This window comes from Lactuca virosa, chromosome 3 (assembly GCF_052849685.1).
Source record: "Lactuca virosa cultivar CGN04683 chromosome 3, Lactuca_virosa_CGN04683_v6, whole genome shotgun sequence".
In the NCBI taxonomy this organism is placed as follows: domain Eukaryota; kingdom Viridiplantae; phylum Streptophyta; class Magnoliopsida; order Asterales; family Asteraceae; genus Lactuca; species Lactuca virosa.
Window position 1 is genome coordinate 256,623,469 of NC_136428.1, and position 16,854 is coordinate 256,640,322.

Genomic DNA, 16,854 nt, shown 5'->3' on the forward strand with positions numbered 1-16,854 from the left:
CATTTCTCATTGTAATGGCCTGGATGTGAGCTCCTCTTGGGTTTTTTTCAGTGCTTCCTAGAAGTGTGCCCAGTAATCTTTCGTTGAATTGCTTCGATAGTTGCCCGATTTGTTGCTCAATGTTCTTGATTGCAGATTGCTGATTTCTAAGCACTACTTCAGTATCGTCATGTCTCTTTTCTGATGCGACAACAAAACGAGCAGTTATTGCCTCGAAATCGGGTTTCTTCTCAGGGTCCGTTCTTCTTTTTGGTAGAAGCCTCTTCCTTTTTGTTCATATTTGTCTTCTTTGGCTTTCTTGTACTCATCATAAGGTAACCACTTCTTTTTGGGATTTCTCCGATCTTCGTCATAACAATCAGCACTCAAATAACAAGCTTGGGCCTTTCGGTTTCCATTTTCATCTAGATCACAATCTTTGGTTAAATGTGGCCTGTTAAAGTTTTCACACCCCACTCGTATTGCATGGATTGTTTGATCCATTTGTGTCATTCTTCTATCCATGTTATGCAATATTGCCAAGACTGCAGCCATGTCATTTGAAGCGAAATTCACGATTCCTACAGTTACATCTTGTCGAGGGTTATGATATTCTCTTGAATGTTTGGCGAATTCCTCAATTAGCTCCTTGATTACCCCATATATTTTCTTTGTGACTGACCCTTAAGAATCAAGGATTTGCCTAGTTGTTACGTTTACCCCATCATAAAAGATTGCTACTTCTTGTTGGATATTTAGATCATTTCGGAACAGTTTCTAAGCAATCCCTTACAACGCTCCCATTCCTCGTACGAAGACTCTCCCACGTTTTGCTCGAAATTTTCAATGGCCTTTTTAAATTTGGAAACCTTTGAAGGTGGGAAAAATTGTTGTATAAACTCTTCACATATTTGTGCCCATGTTGTTATTGTTCCAGGTGGGAGTGCCTTTAGCTAGTCCTTTGGTGCACCCTTAAGAGTAATGGAGAACATTCTTAGTAAAATCGTCTCTCATGGTATGTTTGGTATGTTGAAGTAGTCAGTGATATCATTGACCGCATCAATGTTCTTGTAAGCGTCCTCGTGGTCTTTCTAACGGAATCGTACGTCTTTCAATTGAGCAAGTATGTGTCCTTTAAACTCAAAGCTAGCTGTGTTGGGAATTGTGGGTTGCATAAGTCTAGGTCTGGTGTCTTCATGAACCCATCTCTTGTATGCTTCCATTGACATGTCAACAATGTCCGCCATGTTGGTTTTGCGCTCGCTTTTGGGTTCGCTTACTTTGTGTGATTTGGGTTCGCTTTCTTGCTTTTAACCTGATTCCTTTTTGTTAGGAGTCATCTCAAAACTTTCGAATTCACTTTCTAGATTCCTTTTGCTTGATTCTCCAAGTTTGGTTGTTTTCTTCTTATGCTGACTCAGGATCATCAAATGGTGGTATAATTGGTGTTTTTGATCGTCGGGTCATAAATCACTGAAACAAAAAATGAAAAATGTAAAAAGAACAAAACAAAAAATAAAAAACTTAACTGCTTGATAACCACGACATGGTCATTAATGACACGACGTGGTTAATCAATCAGAAGAAAACTAAAACAAAAATTAGGAGAAAATAGACAGAAAAATTCCTAATAAATAGTAGATAAAAATAAACTAAAAATTGGCCGTTCCCCGACAACGACGCCAAAAACTTGATCTGAAATAATTATCAACTGGTTTTAACCAACTAATGTAACTAATCATTACTCCTAAGGCAGTGTACCTAGTCGAAAATAGAATAGCACAAATAGTCGGGTATCGAACACAAGGAACATAATTATTAGCTAATTTTATGTACTAAGCTACCTAAATTACTATTTAATAAAAGAAAAGGGGTTTTTGTCTAGTTTTGCAAGACTAGAAACTTAATTAATCAACCTAATACTTAAAAAGAAACTAATTATCAACTAATGAAACAAAAAGCAAAACCAAAAGCAAGAAACACAAAAGATGATTTTAATCAAGATAAATGAGAGACTTTCATTTAGATTCGATATACTTGCTATTATGGTTGATTTAATGGAAGTGTAATGGATTAAATCTTCGTTGGTTACCGATTCCTAAGATGACCAGATTAATGTTAACTAACCTAGTCCTTTAGCAAATAAGTTGTTTCATACGGTGATCAAGTGAATAAACTAACAAATTTTCTAGTGTTCGGTTCGAGTTATGTCAGACTTATAATGGATTGACCTATTTGGTTAATAAAATCAATTCAGTATATGATTGGTCCTCATATATTAGCTCCTACATTTACTTACCTACTTTTCTATTTAACCCTAGGTTTTGGTCAAAACACTAGTCCTCCAATTTTGCAATTCACGAGATGATAAGATTCAAGTTAATCAAGAATAAAAGGTCATGCAAACATAATTAAACTCAGCAACAAACATAAAATTATTTATCATAAACATTGAAGGTTTGTATTTGATCGGACACTTCAAGTGTGAATAAGAAATGTAAAATTAATCTAAGCAAAATTATCAACAGAAAGTAAATAGCACAAAAGTTTTCCAATTTGTTCCTTTCACCAAGAAAAGAGGTTTTGTCTTCACAAAGAATATGTGTTTGTCACAAAGACGATTGGCGCAAAGCCACAATAAAAGTCACCACATTAGAGTTTGCCCTAATGTAGTGTATATATATATATATATATATATATATATATATATATATATATATATATATACACTAATCTATACATGTATATTCCTTTATTAAAGGGATTGCGTCTAATATATACTAAAGATCAGATCCTATCACAAAGATTACGGATCTGATATCTATTCTCTATTTGTGTATAATAACTACCTAATATACAAAATATTACAATCAGATAAGTATAATAAGTACTGACGCTGTTGAACTTGAGACACTGGCGTTGTTGACTTGTAGACGCTGACACTAATAGATCTACGTGTCATGTATTTGACTTATCAGATCATAAGGCGTGACCTTACAATCACACCTATATGACGATGTCAAAACTAAACGTCTTCTCATATATAAGCAGAATGCTGAAGGCTTTTGGCTTGAGCTCCCCCTAAAAATAATAATGAAATCTTGATTCTCGCCGTTCCAACAAAATGCTCCTCCTGAGAAGGTGAATGACTCATCAAACATTTATTAAAGCTTGAGTTGATATAAGAACATTGACATCATCTTGACTCGACTCCCCCTTAGAATGTGCTTTTCTAGTAGCGAGATTTTTAGTATTAACAAGATTCTCTCCCCCCTTTTGACATCCGTAGCTAACTTCGAGCAGAATAGCACATCAACTTGTAGTCTAGTATGATTGTGATGTCTCATGATAGTGTGGGCTTAAACTACAATTCACTGACATAGTATTTAGAGATCTCATTGGCATGTGCTATCATATGTTGAATCATAAATCTCTTTTATTAGAAGAAAAATGGCAAGAGTGGATAGGTGGATGTAATATATCACAGGAAATGATATTAAAGGGATTGCGTCTAATATATACTAAAGATTAGATCCTTATCACAAAGATTACGGATCCGATATCTATTCTCTATTTGTGTATAATAACTACCTAATATACAAAATATTACAATCAGATAACTATAATAAGTACTGACGCTGTTGAACTTGAGACACTGGCGTTGTTGACTTGTAGACGCTGACACTAACAGATCTACGTGTCATGTGTTTGACACATCAGATCATAAGGCGTGACCTTACAATCACACCTATATAACGATGTCGAAACTAAACGTCTTCTCATATATAAGCAGAATTCTGAAGGCTTTTGGCTTGAGCTCCCCCTAAAAATAATAATGAAATCTTGATTCTCGCCGTTCCAACAAAATGCTCCTCCTGAGAAGGTGAATGACTCATCAAACATTTATTAAAGCTTGAGTTGATATAAGAACATTGACATCATCTTGACTCGACTCCCCCTTAGAATGTGCTTTTCTAGTAGCGAGATTTTTAGTATTAACAAGATTCTCTCCCCCGTTTTGACATCCGTAGCTAACTTCGAGCAGAATAGCACATCAACTTGTAGTCTAGTATGATTGTGATGTCTCATGATAGTGTGGGCTTAAACTACAATTCACTGACATAGTATTTAGAGATCTCATTGGCATGTGCTATCATATGTTGAATCATAAATCTCTTTTATTAGAAGAAAAATGGCAACAGTGGATAGGTGGATGTAATATATCACAGGCAATGATATACCCATCGACGCATATTTTTCAAGCTCTCATCAACATATGGTACATTACGCTGAATCAAAAATCTTTGAAGAAAAATGTAAGGGCAAGAATGGATTGATGTGTGTGATAGCCTACGGTACATAGACTAACCATCGACATAGACTTTCAAAATTTTATCTGTGTGTTTTTTTTACATATTTAATCATCAAGCTCTACTAAGACGATAAAGGAGAGAATTAAGTGTTACAGTCAAGCTGATGAGAAATCAGCGTGAATCATTAACAGTTTAACTCATCAACAAGTAGTTTAAACTTCTGTATCATACAGTAAGTTGAAATCTAGAATTAAAGATTCACCGTTAAGTCATAATGGTACCATGTCATACCTCAAACTAGGAGGTCAGGGACATGAGTAACCCTTTGTAATTTACGGACCTGAAAAGTATCTCTTACGCTGATGACTATGCAATCAGGGTAAACCATTGGGTTTTGCTTAATGTTTCAGCAGAACATGAGACTTGATGCATACAACAAGCATGCTTCAAGGGATAGGGTCAAGTAAAGATGATTTTATTAAAAATAAACACCCTACCCTTTTTATCAATTCTTTTATTTGGACCAGGAAATCTCACTTTGAGAGTTTAGAAAATGCTAGACAATCAGCATCAGAGGGTGACTCAATGTTCTCAGTAGATGGTCTCGCTGATGAGAGACTTAAAGAGATTTTGTCACATACATCATCATGCTTCTAGGGACAATGAAGTGTCAAAAGTTGCATACTAGGCTTAGAATTTCCACCATCGGATTCCTTTAGAAAATGGTACAAAAGAATAAACAATATAAGAATACAAACAAAATGAATTATTCAAACAAGGAAATAGTTTAAACAAAGAAATATGTGAAACTTTTTCAAAAAGGAGATAAAGAATTGATCCATCAAATCTTTGGAATTGAATGGTAATTAATGCACTTCCATTTTCCGAGATACATACCACTTGATTTTTTTGCTATAAAAGAAATCACATGCAAAGATAAAACTCATCAGGGAACATCTAGAGATGTGGCTACTTATAATTGAAGTGTTTCAAATGCCTTCCAAGATTCATGTTCATCAGGGGCAAGTGAAGAGCAAGAAGCAATCTTTGTAACCTATGAGTTAACTGACTCAAATCCATAAAACCATTGTGTCTTCAAAATCAACAGAAAGGAATTTGAGGTTTTATCAGATTATGAATCAGTAGATTAAACTAAGACTTACTGCTTTGATGGTTGCTCTTTGCATCCATAACAGTGAGTGGAGGAAAAGGAGGGTATCCTGAAGAGGAAAAGGACACGATGCCACTCTCTTTCTCAATACCACGAGGATTGGGATCCTTCAAGACAACTTAAGTCCTTACAAATAAGATGTAGATGAATCTTAGATAGGTTTGAAAGAAAATATATCTAAATACTAAATGTAAGATCTTGCATTCATAATAAAATAAGCACTTGTTTGTTTTTTTTTTTTTTGATTTTTTCATAAGAACAAAAAGAAGTTAATGAACGATTAAACCATAGAAAGCATGCCAAGAATTTCAATTAATTTGTTCAAACTCTTGTCATCTAATGCCTTGGTTAAGATGTCAGCAAGCTGATATGTGGATGGAATATAGAACAATTCCACTTTTCCTTTTTGAACTATGTCTCTGATGAAATGATGATGAATGTCGATGTGCTTGGTATTGGAATGATGTGTTGGATTTTGAATCATCTGAATGGCACTGGTGTTATCACAACAGATAGGAGTCTTCGAGAAGTTTAGGCCATAATCCAATAGCTGATTCTGAATCTATAGAATTTGAGTACAACATCTTCCAACGACAACATATTCAGCCTCAGCGGTAGAACATGCCATTGATATCTGCTTTTTGTTGGACCAGCTTACCAATATATTTCCAAATATTTGAGCTCCTCCTAAAGTACTTTTACGATCAATGCCACACCCACCATGATCGGAGTCATTGTATCCCACCAGCTTGAACTCAGAGTCATGAGGATACCATAATCCAAGATTGGGTGTATGTTTTAAGTACAGGAAAATGCTTTTGAGAACGTGAAGATGAGATTCCGTAGGACTAGCTTGATAGCGAGCACACAATATGGTGGCAAACATAATGTCTGAGCGACTAGCTATCATTCCTCGAAACAGAGTTACATTCACATCAGTGCCACTTGGATCAGTACCAATAGACATTGATAAAGACATTGGAGTTTTTGTCGGTTTGCAATCAGAGAAACCATACTTTTTCATCATATCTGCAATGTATTTAGCTTGAAAAAAATAACATCAGTTAGTTGTTTGACCTGCAAGCCTAAAAAGAAAGTTGGTTCACCCATCAAGCTCATCTCGAATTTCTTGGCCATAACCTTTGCGAATTCTCTACTTAACTTTTCATTAGTGGATCTGAAAATGAAATCATCCACATACACTTTAGCGAGAATGATAGGAGATCCTGATTGCTTTATGAACAAAGTGTTATCGATCTTTCCTTGTTTGAATCCACTTGAGAGAAGATAACTTGCCAACATATCATAACATGCCCTAGGTGCCAACTTTAAGCCATATACAACTTTATCAAGACAATATACATGATTTGGAAATTATTCACTCTCAACCCTTGAGGTTATTTTAGAAAAAAAATTTCTTGAAGATCTCCATGTAGAAAGGCAGTCTTGACATCCATTTGGTAGACTTTGAAGTTTTTGAATGAGGAAAAATCCAAAAACGGACGAAATACTTCAAGTCTTGCAATTGGAGAAAATGTTTCCTCATAGTCTAACCCTTTAAGCTAACAGAACCCTTGAGCTACAAGCCTAGCTTTGTTTCTTATGACGATTCCATCTTCAGCCATTTTGTTCCTGAAAAACAAGCAAGTGCCAATGACAGTCTTTCCTTGAGGTTTGGGAAGAAGAGTCCATACACGATGACGTTCGAATTCATTTAACTCATATGGCATGGCCTTAATCCAATCAGCTTCTTTGAAGGCATCAACAATATTATTTGGTTCTATCACTGAAATGAAGTTTACAAACATGCATAAGTTGCTGTTGACTATGCTACGAGTGAGAATTCTAAAATATACATCTCCAATGATTTGAGATTCAGGGTGATCTCGAAGGATTCTAGGATTAGAAATTTCATTCGTATTGCTACGGGAAGAAACTTCCTGATTTGATGAATCAACTTCTTCATGGAAAACAAGCTGATCTTCAGAGATATGCTGAGAACTGATTAATTGATCAACATTTGGAACAATGGGATCAGTTTCATTTGATAAGAGCTTAGGAGCAGGGCTTGAAGGACTATAAGTAAGTTCATTCAGAATAGACGATGGGTGATTAACTCGATAATGAATGAGTCCTCATCAAAGATGACATGAATTGTTTCTTCAACAATTTTCCTTGAAAGATTAAATACTCTGTAAGCCTTGGATATGCTGGAGTATCCTAGAAACACTCCGACATCAGCTTTAGCCTCAAACTACGAACATTGATCTTTTTGATTCAAGATGTAACAAACACATCCAAACACATGAAAATAACAAATGTCTGGTTTTATTTCTTTTAATAGCTCATAAGAAGTTGTATCATGACGTTTGACAATAATAGACCGGTTTTAGGTATAGCACGCTGTATTGATAGATTCAACCCAAAATGACAATGAAAGACCAGTTTCAACAACCATAGTTCTTCCAGCTTCAATGAGAGTTATATTCCTTCTTTCTGCAATACCATTTTGTTAGGGAGTTCTAACTGCCGAAAAGTTCAGAGAGATTCCTGAGATAGAGAAAAAATATTCCAAAGAGGAGTTTTTAAATTCAGTTTCATGATCACTATGCAACTGCTTAACTTTGTGATCATAAAGGACTTCCTATTGCTTAATGAGAGCAATGATTTCATCAGTGGCATGAATTTGTTTTCTTAAAAAGACTACCCATGTAAACTATGAAATTTCATCCTCGATGACAAGCGTATATTTCTTCCAAACTATTGAATTAATTGGAACTAGTCCAAAAAAGGTCAATATGAAGGAGATGAAGATGTTTGATGATTGAATAACAAGAGTTTGGTCCGAACGAAGACTTGGTTTTTTTCCCTTTTTTACACGTTGAGCACACTTTATCCTTGAGAAATTTCATCTTAGGAATTCCTCTCACAAGCTGATTCCATGCAATCCTTGAGATGTTCTTGAAATTCAGATGCGATAGCCTTTTGTGCGATAGCCAATTTAGATGAGACTGAGCATGAGAGAAGAAGGAACGATGAAGAGATTTGTCAGCAAAAAACATATCCAAAAGATAGATGTCGTTTTGTCGATTTGCAGTGAGGACAATGGTGCTCTTTTGATCAATAACTTTTCCTTCTTTTTTGCTAAAGAGAACTTCATAGCCAGCGTCACACAATTGACTGATAGAGATGAGATTATAATGAAGACCTTTCACAGAAGAGACATTTTTGAAAAGAACATAATTGCACTTGATGGTTCCATAACACTTTGTAGTTCCCTTTCCATTATTGCCATATGTAACTGATGGAGCATCCTTCTTTATGAAATCTTCCAGGAGAGATTTGAATCCTTTCATATGTCTTGAGCAGCCGCTGTCTAAATACCAAATATGCTTTTTAGCCTAATAGTAAGATGTACAGTAAATATACAAAAATATACACTATATATACACTGACCCATTTGCAAAGGATCACTAAGAGAAAATGTTATAACAATCATCAGGGAGATAGTTCAGCGAGTTTCCCTTTTTTATCCGGTTATCATTTCAAGTCATAATATTATCAGCGTGAATGGTGTTCTTCTCAAAAGAGCACTTGTTGGCTTTGTGAGAGGCATCACCACATCGATAACAAACTTTAATTCCAGGATTGTTTCTTTTACATTTTGGTTTCTTTTCATCTGCTGAATCTGTGGAACTTTGATTATTTGATTTAAGAGTTCTTGATTTAGCTTTGGAACAATGAATTTTATCAATGGTATGCCTAAATACTACCATGTAATGAGACTCATGATCCTTTGAAGAGTTTTCTGGAGTAGAAGGCTTTAAAGGATCTTTAGGTTCAAAATTGCTAACTGAGCACTAAGAAAACATGCTAATAATTTTGTTTATAGAATGAAAGTCACCATTACATATAGGAAACATTAGTAAAGTCTTAGTGGAGGGAAGAACATACTCATGATGTGAAGGTTGAAGAGAGGAATCAAATCAGACAATTTAGTAACACATTTAGTAATGCTATTAGAATCAGTAGAGTAGTGTGTATTGATTTGGGTTTGATTTATAAAGTAAGAACTCACAAATCTAGTTTTAAAGTCTCCTTTTAGGCAATAAGCTTTATAAAAGGTTTGTTTAGTTTCGACTTTGGTTAAAGAAACAACAACTTGTATATCACCTCCAAGAAGTTTCTTGCACTAATCTGGAATCTAAGCATTAATGATTCTTGTGACATTAAAGTGAGAGGATGCTCATAAATTCATAATAAGTTGAGTGAGATTAGCATTATCAATAGCTTTTTCTTTTTTAGTGTGAAGAAAATTATTGGTAAGTGAGATACACATGTTTTCCTTTTTTAAAATACAAAGAGATTTTTCTAGAGAAAGAAGTTTTTCTTTGAAAATATTTAGCTCAAGACTGAGAAAAGATTTTTCTTAATTTGAGATCAAGAAATTGAAACGTAAGATATCAATCATGTCATCTTTTTCGATATTATCAATAGAGGAAAGATTAACATGATTTTTTACCTGATACGCTGATGCATCGTGCTGTTCCGACTAGAGGTTATCAGCAGTGTGAGGAGAATCAAAATTAAGGATCCCAACGTTGTCATGTGAAGTGTCAGTGTGAGATTCAACATTCTGAGCCATGAGACACTTAACTTCATCGTCTGAAGAGTTCTCCTTCTCAAAAGCAGATGATAGAATGGTCATCATCTCTTGAGCTGTTGAGTAGTTTTGGACCAAACAATAGACAAAAAAGGAAGTGAGTTTCCAATAGCAATTCAGGCTTTTACATCGAAATTCAACATCCTTTTATCTTCCTTGTTATAAGAGTGAAGCTATTTCCCTTTTAGCTTGCTACCAGATGTACCATAACTCGACGATTGATGAACAACATCTATAAGACCTTTGTTGATGACGTCGAAGATATCAAAATCCATGAATTCTAGAACTTTCATGGCCTTTGATTTCCAATCAGAGAAGATGTATTGGTCAAATAGATGAACCTTGTTACTAACAGATGACTTAGGAACGAAAGAGGTCGACATAATTACTTGAGTGTATCACAAATGTGCTGTGATACCAATTGAAGGTTTGTATTTGATCAGATACACTTCAAGTCTGAATAAGAAACATAAAACTAATCTAAGAAAAATTATCAACAGAAAGTAAATAACACAGAAGCTTTCCAAATTGTTCCTTTCACCAAGAAAAGAGGTTTTGTATTCACAAAGAATACGGGTTTGCCACAAAGACGATTGACACAAATCCACGGTCATAGTCACCACATTAGGGTTTGCCCTAATGTAGTATATATACTAATCTGTACATGTGGATCCCTTGATTGAAGGGTTTGTGTCTAATCTTTACTAAAGATCAGATCCTTATCACAAAGATTACGGATCTGATATCGATTCTATATTTTTCTATAATAACTACCTAGTATACAAAAGATTACAATCGGATAAAAATACTGAGTGTTGATGGTGTTGAACTTGAGATACTGGAGCTGTTGACTTGTAGATGCTGACGCTGATAAATCAGCGTGTCATGTATTTTACTCATCAGATCATAAGGTGTGGCCTTACAGACATAGAGAGGTTCTTTAATATGCTAACATAAAAAATAACCAACTTAGCATAATCCAATCCATACATAAATAAGCGATCAATCTAGTAAAATCGAAAGTTAGGGTATTTAGCCGGTAACTTCAGAACACAAACATGTAAAAACAAAAATTCAACTTGTAATCCATGATCAAACACGAAAAAAATAAGTAAATATAAGAAGTTTTGCCACAAATCTCTCAAAATCAAGCTTCTAATCGATCTTCTACAACTCCAAGCTTCTAAGTAATGTTCTTGGCCTTCAAAAATGGACTAAAGCTCCAGCAAAAGTTAGTTTTCTGGAGGAATGTGCCTTCTATACATATTTTTCTCGAAGTCGGTTCACCACGTCGTGGCAAGTCCACCACGATGTGGTATTTGGGTTTATCACGTAATCGACAAGTCTTTAAGGTTCATTGGGAGAATTCAAAATGCCACGTCGTGGTAATGTCAGCACATCTTGGTAAGGAGACTTTTCTTTATTTTAGCCTTGATCCAAGTTCCTAGCTTCCAGCTTCCTTTTTGCTCTAGAGCATGTCTTTTTCTTCTACATCACAACATATAATAGATTAAGTACCATTTTTTTCTATAATGAGCATAAAAATGGCTAAAAATATTAAGATATTATGTAATATATATATATATATATATATATATATATATATATATATATATATATATATATATATATATATATATATATATATGCACATATCACACTCCTTTGAACAAAAAGCCTGATCTAAAACTCAAGTCTATCCTGGTTGATAACACCTCAGTTGTCAAAATCTAGGCAAACCATATGGATAAATGAAAACAAATTAACCTTTAGCTCTTATCCACCAGTTAACAAGATTTCCTCTAAAACCAAAAAGAAGGATTTTTATCTCAAAAACGATTTGGAATATAAAGGAGACAAAGAACTATGAATCGTCAAAAGTCACAACAAAACCACACACTGCATACTTTAAATCGTATTAGGTCGTTGCAAGCCCCAAACAAGTTTGGGTGCCAAAATTAACTAACTAATACTGCAAGCAATGTACGAGAAGGATCACGAAATAGAAGGTTAATCGATAGCGACTGCTCCTTGTACATGAAAGGATGGTTGGAATACCTTTGTGACTTTAATGCAGTCACAAATGGTGGCACGTAACTTTTGGAAACGATGTAAATGGTACCATTCGCGGATATGGTGTCCTAACAAATGGAATCAGCGTGAATCATTAACAGTTTAACTCATCAACAAGGAGTTTAAACTTCTGTATCATACAGTAAGTTGAAATCTAGAATCAAAGATTCACCGTTAAGTCATAATGGTACCATGTCATACCTCAAACTAGGAGGTCAGGGACATGAGTAACCCTTTGTAATTTACGGACCTGAAAAGTATCTCTTACGCTGATGACTATGCAATCAGGGTAAACCATTGGGTTTTGCTTAATGTTTCAGCAGAACATGAGACTTGATGCATACAACAAGCATGCTTCAAGGGATAGGGTCAAGTGAAGATGATTTTATTAAAAATAAACACCCTACCCTTTTTATCAATTCTTTTATTTGGACCAGGAAATCTCACTTTGAGAGTTTAGAAAATGCTAGACAATCAGCATCAGAGGGTGACTCAATGTTCTCAGTAGATGGTCTCGCTGATGAGAGACTTAAAGAGATTTTGTCACATACATCATCATGCTTCTAGGGACAATGAAGTGTCAAAAGTTGCATACTAGGCTTAGAATTTCCACCATCAGATTCCTTTAGAAAATGGTACAAAAGAATAAACAATATAAGAATACAAACAAAATGAATTATTCAAACAAGGAAATAGTTTAAACAAAGAAATATGTGAAACTTTTTCAAAAAGGAGATAAATAATTGATCCATCAAATCTTTGGAATTGAATGGTAATTAATGCACTTCCATTTTCCGAGATACATACCACTTGATTTTTTTGCTATAAAAGAAATCACATGCAAAGATAAAACTCATCAGGGAACATCTAGAGATGTGGCTACTTATAATTGAAGTGTTTCAAATGCCTTCCAAGATTCATGTTCATCAGGGGCAAGTAAAGAGCAAGAAGCAATCTTTGTAACCTATGAGTTAACTGACTCAAATCCATAAAACCATTGTGTCTTCAAAATCAACAGAAAGGAATTTGAGGTTTTATCAGATTATGAATCAGTAGATTAAACTAAGACTTACTGCTTTGATGGTTGCTCTTTGCATCCATAACAGTGAGTGGAGGAAAAGGAGGGTATCCTGAAGAGGAAAAGGACACGATGCCACTCTCTTTCTCAATACCACGAGGATTGGGATCCTTCAAGACAACTTAAGTCCTTACAAATAAGATGTAGATGAATCTTAGATAGGTTTGAAAGAAAATATATCTAAATACTAAATGTAAGATCTTGCATTCATAATAAAATAAGCACTTGTTTGTTTTTTTTTATTTTTTCATAAGAACAAAAAGAAGTTAATGAACGATTAAACCATAGAAAGCATGCCAAGAATTTCAATTAATTGGTTCAAACTCTTGTCATCTAATGCCTGGGTGAAGATGTGAGCAAGCTGATATGTGGATGGAATATAGAACAATTCCACTTTTCCTTTTTGAACTATGGCTCTGATGAAATGATGATGAATGTCGATGTGCTTGGTATTGGAATGCTGTGTTGGATTTTGAATCATCTGAATGGCACTAGTGTTATCACAACAGATAGGAGTCTTCGAGAAGTTTAGACCATAATCCAATAGCTTATTCTGAATCTTTAGAATTTGAGTACAACATCTTCCAACGACAACATATTCAGCCTCAGTGGTAGAACATGCCATTGATATCTGCTTTTTGTTGGACCAGCTTACCAATATATTTCCAAATATTTGAGCTCCTCCTAAAGTACTTTTACGATCAATGCCACACCCACCATGATCGGAGTCATTGTATCCCACAGCTTGAACTCAGAGTCATGAGGATACCATAATCCAAGATTGGGTGAATGTTTTAAGTACAGGAAAATGCTTTTGACAACGTGAAGATGAGATTCCTTAGGACTAGCTTGATAGCGAGCACACAATATAGTGGCAAACATAATGTCTGAGCGACTAGCTATCATTCCTCGAAACAGAGTTACATTCACATCAGTGCCACTTGGATCAGTACCAATAGACGTTGATAAAGACATTGGAGTTTTTGTCGGTTTGCAATCAGAGAAACCATACTTTTTCATCATATCTGCAATGTATTTAGGTTGAAAAAAAATAACATCAGTTAGTTGTTTGACCTACAAGCCTAAAAAGAAAGTTGGTTCACCCATCAAGCTCATCTCGAATTTCTTGGCCATAACCTTTGCGAATTCTCTACTTAACTTTTCATTAGTGGATCTGAAAATGAAATCATCCACATACACTTTAGCGAGAATGATAGGAGATCCTGATTGCTTTATGAACAAAGTGTTATCGATCTTTCCTTGTTTGTATCCACTTGAGAGAAGATAGCTTGCCAACATATCATACCATGCCCTAGGTGCCTACTTTAAGCCATATACGACTTTATCAAGACAATATACATGATTTGGAAATTATTCACTCTCAAACCTTGAGGTTATTTTTGAAAAAAAATTTCTTGAAGATCTCCATGTAGAAAGGCAGTCTTGACATCCTTTTGGTAGACTTTGAAGTTTTTGAATGAGGAAAAATCCAGAAACGGACGAAATACTTCAAGTCTTGCAACTGGAGAAAATGTTTCCTCATAGTCTAACCCTTTAAGCTAACAGAACCCTTGAGCTACAAGCCTAGCTTTGTTTCTTATAACGATTCCATCTTCAGCCATTTTGTTCCTGAAAAACAAGCGAGTGCCAATGACAGTCTTTCCTTGAGGTTTGGGAAGAAGAGGCCATACACGATGAGGTTCGAATTCATTTAACTCATATGGCATGGCCTTAATCCAATCAGCTTCTTTGAAGGCATCAACAATATTATTTGGTTCTATCACTGAAATGAAGTTTACAAACATGCATAAGTTGCTGTTGACTATGCTACGAGTGAGAATTCTAAAATATACATCTCCAATGATTTGAGATTCAGGGTGATCTCGAAGGATTCTAGGATTAGAAATTTCATTCGTATTGCTACGGGAAGAAACTTCCTGATTTGATGAATCAACTTCTTCATGGAAAACAAGCTGATCTTCAGAGATATGCTGAGAACTGATTAATTGATCAACATTTGGAACAATGGGATCAGTTTCATTTGATAAGAGCTTAGGAGCAGGGCTTGAAGGACTATAAGTAAGTTCATTCAGAATAGACGATGGGTGATTAACTCGATAATGAATGAGTCCTCATCAAAGATGACATGAATTGTTTCTTCAACAATTTTCCTTGAAAGATTAAATACTCTGTAAGCCTTGGATATGCTGGAGTATCCTAGAAACACTCCGACATCAGCTTTAGCCTCAAACTACGAACATTGATCTTTTTGATTCAAGATGTAACAAACACATCCAAACACATGAAAATAACAAATGTCTGGTTTTATTTCTTTTAATAGCTCATAAGAAGTTGTATCATGACGTTTGACAATAATAGACCGGTTTTAGGTATAGCACGCTGTATTGATAGATTCAACCCAAAATGACAATGAAAGACCAGTTTCAACAACCATAGTTCTTCCAGCTTCAATGAGAGTTATATTCCTTCTTTCTGCAATACCATTTTGTTAGGGAGTTCTAACTGCCGAAAAGTTCAGAGAGATTCCTGAGATAGAGAAAAAATATTCCAAAGAGGAGTTTTTAAATTCAGTTTCATGATCACTATGCAACTGCTTAACTTTGTGATCATAAAGGACTTCCTATTGCTTAATGAGAGAAATGATTTCATCAGTGGCATGAATTTGTTTTCTTAAAAAGACTACCCATGTAAACTTTGAAAATTCATCCACGATGACAAGCGTATATTTCTTCCAAACTATTGAATTAATTGGAACTAGTCCAAAAAGGTCAATACGAAGGAGATGAAGATGTTTGATGATTGAATAATAAGAGTTTGGTCCGAACGAAGACTTGGTTTTTTTCCTTTTTTTACACATTGATCACACTTTATCCTTGAGAAATTTCATCTTAGGAATTCCTCTCACAAGCTGATTCCATGCAATCCTTGAGATGTTCTTGAAATTCAGATGCGATAGCCTTTTGTGCGATAGCCAATTTAGATGAGACTGAGCATGAGAGAAGAAGGAACGATGAAGAGATTTGTCAGCAAAAAACATATCCAAAAGATAGATGTCGTTTTGTCGATTTGCAGTGAGGACAATGGTGCTCTTTTGATCAATAACTTTTCCTTCTTTTTTGTTAAGGAGAACTTCATAGCCAGCGTCACACAATTGACTGATAGAGATGAGATTATAATGAAGACCTTTCACAGAGAGACATTTTTGAAAAGAACATAATTGCACTTGATGGTTCCATAACACTTTGTAGTTCCCTTTCCATTATTGCCATATGTAACTGATGGAGCATCCTTCTTTATGAAATCTTCCAGGAGAGATTTGAATCCTTTCATATGTCTTGAGCAGCCGTTGTCTAAATACCAAATATGCTTTTTAGCCTAATAGTAAGATGTACAGTAAATATACAAAAATATACACTAAATATACACTGACCCATTTGCAAAGGATCACTAAGAGAAAATGTTACAATAATCATCAGGGAGATAGTTCAGCGAGTTTCCCTTTTTTATCCGGTTATCATTTCAAGTAATAATATTATCAGCGTGAATGGTGTTCTTC

At 35.0% G+C, this 16,854-nt stretch overlaps 1 protein-coding gene across 1 annotated transcript; it reads right to left on the reverse strand.

Annotated features, from left to right (window-relative positions):
- Positions 1–1,405: 1,405 nt before the first annotated feature.
- On the reverse strand, positions 1,406–10,509 carry LOC145164548 (uncharacterized). The gene is made up of 11 exons (XM_079083260.1): positions 10,332–10,509; positions 10,064–10,182; positions 9,099–9,323; positions 8,355–8,864; positions 7,581–7,717; positions 7,031–7,539; positions 6,570–6,806; positions 6,122–6,492; positions 5,750–6,025; positions 5,456–5,570; positions 1,406–1,452 (listed from the first exon to the last, which is right to left on the reverse strand). The coding sequence occupies exons 1-11, from the start codon at positions 10,507–10,509 to the stop codon at positions 1,406–1,408; spliced, it is 2,724 nt and encodes a 907-aa protein (XP_078939386.1).
- Positions 10,510–16,854: the final 6,345 nt, after the last annotated feature.

Coding starts and splice junctions, on each gene's coding strand:
- LOC145164548 (XM_079083260.1), bottom strand. CDS start 10,509: ATGTCGACCTCTTTCGTTCCTAAGTCATCTGTTAGTAACAAGGTTCAT. Junction 6,493..6,569: donor ATTCGAGATGAGCTTGATGG/GTGAACCAACTT, acceptor AATACATTGCAG/ATATGATGAAAAAGTATGGT. Junction 1,453..5,455: donor AAAGAGCAACCATCAAAGCA/GTAAGTCTTAGT, acceptor TTTTTGTTTCAG/TGATTTATGACCCGACGATC.